The sequence below is a fragment of the Rhododendron vialii genome, chromosome 9a (assembly GCF_030253575.1).
Source record: "Rhododendron vialii isolate Sample 1 chromosome 9a, ASM3025357v1".
Classification (NCBI taxonomy): domain Eukaryota; kingdom Viridiplantae; phylum Streptophyta; class Magnoliopsida; order Ericales; family Ericaceae; genus Rhododendron; species Rhododendron vialii.
The window spans coordinates 26,082,509-26,090,117 of NC_080565.1; the positions used below are offsets into that span (position 1 = coordinate 26,082,509).

Below are 7,609 nucleotides of genomic sequence, written 5' to 3' on the forward strand. Positions count from 1 at the left end.
ATAACACGAGCAATTCTTTGTTCATCACATTTTAAGTACTATGTCTTCTTTCTTTTTTTTGACATGGTTTTAAGTACTATGTGGTGTGCCATAAATGCCTGAATTTAACGTGTTTCACTAAATGATTAACGAGAAGCATTCTATTAATATATTGGTGACACGTGACATCATATGCAAAATATGTCACCAAAATGCGTTGGGGCATGATAAATAGGAGGATTGACAAGGTTTAGCGAAGAGTCTCTCAGAGCAAGGGATTGGGCTCTCGTCTAGTGTTATCCGCCCTCGAGCCTTTTCCAGTTTGGGCTATGGCTTTTCTGAGTTAAAAAAATAATCGAAACCATTCACATTTTAGAGCTTACCGAGACCATTGACCACGTAGAAAATCATGTTGATCGGGAGCCGTTTGTTATCATTTTGAAATTTTTATTTTTAGGTAATTGTATCAAATTGGTTGCACAATCCAGTATTGCACACATTTTTTAAATAAAATTAATACATTTCCAAATTATATTAAATGGTGTTTGATTAACACAATTTTTGACGTGCTCTATATCCTTGGTGACATCTAAAACGTGAGCGATTTCAAATATTACCGTGAATCCGGAAAAGACCTACAAATGGTCATATTGGAGGGAGACACTGGACGGTGTGCCAAGTCCCAGCGCAAGAAAGTCACTCACCACAAACAACCACTCTCTCCCCCTATATATATCTTCCAAAGTTACACCCAAGAGTTATTTCCCTATTTCCTACTCTCTCTCTCTCCCTCTCTTTCTCTCTCCAACTATTAGCCCTCTTGCATTCCATCAGCAGAACCACAGAGCTGCAGCAGCACTTGCAGCAGAACAATAGTCAAAATCAATCCTCCATCACTAGTTAGTTCCATAACGGTCTTTTTTTCCCCATTTTACCCTCCCATTCCCATCCAATTTCCACACCACCACTAGATCTCAAAAAAAAAACCCCGAAAAAGATGATTACTTGGCACGACCTGTACAACGTGCTGACGGCGGTGATCCCCCTCTACGTGGCGATGATCCTCGCCTACGGATCCGTGCGGTGGTGGAAGATCTTCAGCCCCGACCAGTGCTCCGGCATCAACCGCTTCGTGGCCATCTTCGCTGTCCCGCTCCTCTCCTTCCACTTCATCTCCACCAACGACCCTTACGCCATGAACTTCCGCTTCATCGCCGCCGACACCCTCCAGAAGCTCATCATGCTCGTCCTCCTCACCGCCTGGGCCAGCCTCTCCCGGAACGGCAGCCTCGAGTGGATGATCACCATCTTCTCCCTCTCCACCCTCCCCAACACCCTCGTTATGGGCATCCCCCTCCTCATAGCCATGTACGGCGACTACTCCGGCACCCTCATGGTCCAGATCGTTGTCCTCCAGTGCATCATCTGGTACTGTCGCCGGCTGTCTACTTTTTCAACTTGTTCGATAAGTTTTCTTTCCCAAATTATTTAAGGAAAAGAAAATCTTTGAATTTTGGTATTCTGTATTTTGCTTCTTTTTTTTTTTGGGTCAAACGGAAATTCCTATTCTGTATTTTGCTGATTGTGAGGTAAACGTACGGTTTTTCATACGTCTTGTCATTATCTCCATCAGGTACACCCTCCTGCTCTTCCTCTTCGAGTACCGCGGCGCGAAGATGCTAATAATGGAGCAGTTCCCAGAGACGGCCGCCTCGATCGTGTCCTTCAAGGTCGAGTCCGACGTCGTTTCCCTCGACGGCCACGATTTTCTCGAGACCGACGCGGAGATTGGGGACGACGGGAAGCTGCACGTGACGGTGAGGAAGTCGAACGCGTCGAGGCGGTCGTTGGGCGGGCACGGGAACAATAACTACTTGGGGCTGACGCCGCGGCCGTCAAATCTCACGGGAGCCGAGATTTACAGTCTCAGCTCGTCGAGGAACCCGACGCCGCGGGGGTCGAACTTTAACCACTCGGATTTCTACTCCATGATGGGGTTTCCCGGAGGGAGGTTGTCCAACTTCGGACCGGCCGACATGTACTCGGTTCAATCGTCGAGAGGGCCCACGCCGAGGCCGTCCAACTTCGAAGAAAACTGCGTGGCCGGGGCGCAGGCTATGAGCTCGCCGAGGTTCGGGTACTTTCCCGCGCCACCGGTGCCCGGTTCTTACCCGGCGCCTAATCCGGAAATTGCGAATGCGGTTCCCATCAAGGGTTTGAAAAATCAAGGCCAGCAAGTCGCGCAGCCGCAGCAGCAGATTATCAAGGCAGGGAGCAACGACGCCAAGGAGCTTCACATGTTTGTGTGGAGCTCTAGCGCGTCACCCGTGTCAGAAGGCGGTGGGCTGCACGTGTTCGGTAGCAACGAGTACGGCGCGTCGACGGAGCAGTCCGGACGGTCCGATCACGGCGCCAAGGAAATCAGGATGTTGGTCTCTGATCACCCGCAAAATGGGGAGAACAAAGGTAATACTATATTCCCGTCACGAGTACCCAGTCCTGGAGTACTGGTACTTAACAATTGACTATTCAGTCACAACCAGTTTAATTTAATGTTGAGTCTTAACTTCTTCTCACACAGGAGCTGAATTTGAATTTTAAGTGCAAGACGACGATTTTCCCAGTCTCCTTAAAAGAATTTCTATGTTTGTTTTCTGTCAATGAGGACTGAAAAAAGAGTAAAGAAATAACAAGGATTCGGCTTATATCTGTTGTCCAATTACAGAGAAGTCTCGTATCAACCGTTCATTTCAGTAATAAATGTAGTTCAAGCTTTTAAAGAACTCTTCCCCGAAGTTGCCCAAAAGGAAAAAAACTCTTCCCGGAAGAAACCTTCAACGAAATCTTGCCATTAAAACAGTTTTGAATGGATGAGATTACACAAACAAACTCCTTTCATGAACGGCAGAGAAGCCTAATTCAAATAACTGTTTTATTAATTTTGCTTGTAAAAAATTGTTATATAGACAATACTGCTGTATTCATGTATTTTGTGGGTTTTGATTTTCTCTATTTGCAATTTATGGAAGTAATGCCGGGAACAGAGGAGTTTGGTGGGGAGGACTTCAGCTTTGGTGGTGCCGGAGATAGAGGAGGAGAGGAGGAGAGAGAAAAGGAGGGACCCATTGGCCTCTCAAAGCTGGGGTCCAGCTCCACGGCTGAGCTACATCCTAAAGTTGCGGGCGGTAACCATTCTGGCGCCGGAAAACAGATGCCTCCGGCAAGTGTCATGACCCGTCTGATCTTGATCATGGTTTGGCGTAAGCTTATCCGAAACCCCAACACCTACTCGAGCATCATTGGCCTAGCTTGGTCTCTAATCTCGTACCGGTAAGCAAATCCGATAATTTTTTGATAATCCATGTGTTCAAACCAGCTTACGCTCAATTAATCTTAGAGATCAATTCTATCGCTCACTTGTTAACAAAAAAATTGCAGGTGGCATGTGGCTATGCCGGCAATAATAAAGCACTCAATTTCGATACTCTCAGATGCTGGTCTTGGAATGGCTATGTTCAGCCTAGGTGAGTAGTCCTCGAGCGTTTCATGGCTGTTGTTTGGCTCTCAATGCACAGACCCATCCTCAACATTTACACCTGTTTTCCAAAATTTCTTGATTTCTTTTCCATCATATTCATTTTCAATGCTACATGAGCACATATGAAACAAAATAGATCCTCTGAAAATCAGTTAGTTCTTTCCTCACAAGCCAAAAGAAGAAATGAATTAAACTATGCATTTCGGCGTATCTTTGGAGACAAATAAGAAAGCAGCTAGACACAGTAATGGGTATATGTTTGGTTTTCGTGTCATGTCATGTCATGTTTGTATCAGAATTTTTTCAACCTTAACCCAACTTGTTTAACTTTTCATGTTATCATGTCATATCATATTTGTGTTTGGTGTCAAGAATAGCTAACCCTAGCCCGTTAATTTGTTGTTGGGTCGAAAATTTCCACCATAGTTGTATACGGAAACAAATCTTCTTTGGTCTGAAAAAATGAGCGGAACTGTCTGCTTTATTTATGTGTAGTTCTTTTTTGGGCTCACTTAAATTATCCAAAATCATTAATTTTTATATCTCGTTGAAAGCATCCACTACAATGAAAATCATGTTTATCTGATACAAAAGAAATTGCAGATCGCAATTATCCTTTCTTTTTTCTTTTCCGAATCACTCTACATCAAATCATATATATCAAGAGCTAATTTCAGGAGCTGCTCCATAAGCATATATAGGGGTGGGCATCGTGTCGTGTCAGAATTCTCTCAACTCTAACTTAATCTGTTTAGCTTTTCGTGTTATCGTGTTGTGTCATATTTGTGTTCTGTGTCCGAAATAGATGACTTTAACCCACTAATTTTGTGTCGTGTTCTTGTATCTTGTCAAAATTCCCACGCTAAGCATATATGTGTGGTTGAGCACAATAATTTTCAACCATCCATTCTTGCGCACTTGGTAACCCAAGAAGGCAAGAAGCCATGAAATTATCACATGCAATGAATGGATAGATGACCGCCCGACAAGGTGGGGCCGATACACGGTGTCAGTAAACGGTCCCCAACCGGCGGTCTCTTTTTAGGATAGATACCTTAATGGTTACTCACCACCGAAAGTAGTTGGGAAAATTCCGTTAAAAAGAAAATGATTAATCATCTCTGATTGGGATTTTGCCTGATTTTTCCTTTTCTTTTTGTGTTTCTGTTTGTGTTTGTGGTGTGACCAAAAGGCCTGTTTATGGCTCTTCAACCCAAGATAATCGCATGTGGGAATTCGGTCGCCACGTTCGCCATGGCCGTGAGGTTCCTCACCGGCCCGGCTGTGATGGCCGTGGCTTCCATTGTCGTTGGCCTCCGCGGGACCCTCCTTCACGTCGCCATTGTGCAGGTAGGTACCTTCTCAATTAGTATTTTCATTGTGTTTGAGGTAATCATTTTAGAAAAAAAAAAAAAAAAACAGATAATCACAACGCTGTTTATTTACTTGTATCATTTAACAGGATACGTAAGTATATAATCGTCGAGCAAAGTAAATATATTTTCGTATTCATTGTATGTAGCTCTTATCATGCTAAATTTAATTAATTTGGATCTATTTATTTTCTTACCTGGGATTGTTCACTTGAAAAATAATCAAAGTGCACGTAAGTTAGCTCACACAGACACGAAATATCAAAAACATATACCGATTTATTCATTTCCTCCCACTTTATGGGTATTTTCTTGTGTGAAGGTTTTTTAAACTGTGATATCCATCTGTATTGCACTTTGTAGTCAGATTGTTTCTAAAGTACCTTGATGTAAAGTTATTTGACATTATGCTATCCAAACAGGCCGCACTTCCACAAGGGATCGTTCCATTTGTTTTCGCGAAAGAATATAACGTTCATCCCGCAATTCTTAGCACTGCGTAAGTTTTAAATTCTCATACGTTCAGTTTGGAATTCTTTCTTTTTCTCTTTAATTTGTGAAACTAACGGTTCGATCTCTTTGTTCTGGAAAATATTTCAGGGTTATCTTTGGAATGTTGATTGCATTGCCAATCACTCTAGTGTACTACATACTTCTCGGATTATGAAATCTCCCAAAACACGAAAGAAAGGGGAAATTCGGAGAGAAGATTTTATACATTGCTCGATAAAACTCTCACTTGGGAGAATCGATGGGTGCACGTGCCATGGTATTTTTACTAGTTATCCATGGAAGAACTCATTGGAGGTCGTTTTCTAAAGAACTAGCGTAAGCTCCAGGACACTTTGTGTCGATAGTTTTTGACTTAAGCGAATCCCCTATGGAAGGATCTTCTGCCGATTGAACTACATGCGTTATCGGTTTGGTCACCGGGAGGGGGAAAAATTGGAGGGCTTGGTGAGGAGAAGGGAGACAAGAGGGAGGAAATCTCGGAAAGTCGTAAAATGGAGATTTGACTTGTAATTTCTCATCATAATCTTCGCGCTTGTAAAGTTTGATTTTATGATTAACCTTTTGTCGTTTTTATTAGGAGGAGGATATTCATTTGCATTTTCATGTTTAGATATTTCTCCAGTTAATTAATCAGAAAAGAGTCTTGTTTGTTGTTTTTTGCTTGGCTTGTATGTAATTACTTGGAACTTTTACGAGCAAAAAGTGGGGATTGTACATTTTAACTTTCATGAAGAGAGAGAGAGAGAGACATGCACTCTACAACTTTCACGCCAAGAAGAGAGAGAGAGAGAGAGAGAGAGAGAGAGACATGCACTCTACAACTTTCACGCCAAGAAAAAATGAACAGAGAAAAGGAGAAAATTGGAGTTTGAGGGACCTTAGAAAGCATAGTATCTTTCTGTTTGGTGGGGGGTTTTTTTGGTAACTTTAGGTTTAGGTGATTTATTTAATGAGAAATATTACTCCACTACAAACAAATTTGATGTCGAGGATCAAATAAAAAAATCAAACTTGATGTCAAGTTGACTACAACTTGCTTGGTGATTGACCCTTTTTTTTTTATCCTCGACTTGGTGATTTACCCTAGGCATATGAAAGAAAGAATAAAAAGGTGAAATTCTTTAAATGAATGATTTAAAGAAGTTCAAGAGACTATCCATAATCTTTAGTTCCAAATGTCAATGACGAAGCTCAAATCCTGACTTGGCACATATGAGGACTAGGAGATATTAACTATACAAAAGGTCATTGGCAAATCATTAATTTGTTAACGTATGTAGTGATAGATTTTGTTTTTTATCAACCCAGATTTTTGCATTTGTTATTTTCTTTACCAAGTTTTGAGATCATTTTTTTTTTCAAAATTGAATAAAAAAGAAAAAGATATACGTTTGTGAATCATTAACAGTAACAATATCGACTTTTGCAACAAAAAAAAAAAAAAAGAAATGGAAACGTAAGGAATATTATTATGATTAGAGAGAAATGTGAGGTGAGATATGATGAGGAAAGCGGAAAGCTGGGGTCAAAAAAGTGCTCACCTTTGTTTAAGCTTTTGATGCCCGGGCCATACCCTACACCTAAGAGCCGTCTAGCTTTTTTAAAAGCAATAGAGTGGTGGGTCGTTCGTTCAATCAATCAAAACTCTTTTTGGAAGCCCAAAATTAGGCTAAGTTCCGCTTAGGGGTTTTTTTAAAAGATTTTTGGGCGTGTTTATGTATTTATTTAAATTTTTTTGCGTTTGTGCCTAATTTTTTAAAATTATTTGTTCGTCTCATCGAAACAAATCGAAAAAATAAACAATTATGACTTTTACCAAGTACTTTTGAAAATATCTAAGATTAAAAAGCCGGGTTTGAGATCATTAGAATTAGGGTTTGATTTTTGAGATCAGTCCGCAAAAAGAAATTTCTTGTGAATTCTTTAAACCTGAGGATAGCTTGTCTTTGACCGAATCAAGAAAGAGATTAGTCGAAATGCGTGTGAACTGGGTCGAATACCCCTCACTATAGAAAAGAAAAGAAAAGAAAAGAAAAACTTACTTTATTGGAAGATGCTGCTAGCACGTGAGTGAGACCAACAGACCACTCTCTCTTTCAGTTCAATTCACTTCGCACTAGATGTCATCACCTCCAAAAGTTGTTTCTTATCATCCCAATCCGATATTAGTAGTTAAAACAACACTGTCATTTTTTTATATAGAGTA

At 41.1% G+C, this 7,609-nt stretch overlaps 1 protein-coding gene across 2 annotated transcripts; it reads left to right on the forward strand.

Annotated features, from left to right (window-relative positions):
• The first annotated feature begins 628 nt into the window (after positions 1-628).
• LOC131301893 (auxin efflux carrier component 7-like) lies at positions 629-6,061 on the forward strand. 2 transcript variants are annotated; one of them, XM_058328396.1, is made up of 7 exons: positions 629-1,407; positions 1,613-2,445; positions 3,009-3,309; positions 3,418-3,503; positions 4,710-4,867; positions 5,313-5,389; positions 5,491-6,061. In XM_058328396.1, exons 1-7 carry the CDS (start codon positions 977-979, stop codon positions 5,555-5,557), a joined length of 1,953 nt encoding a protein of 650 aa, XP_058184379.1. In that variant the 5' UTR covers positions 629-976; the 3' UTR covers positions 5,558-6,061. The 2 variants fall into 2 exon arrangements, with proteins under 2 accessions (XP_058184379.1, XP_058184381.1); XM_058328398.1 differs by having other exon boundaries at positions 3,024-3,309.
• The last annotated feature ends 1,548 nt before the right edge of the window (positions 6,062-7,609 follow it).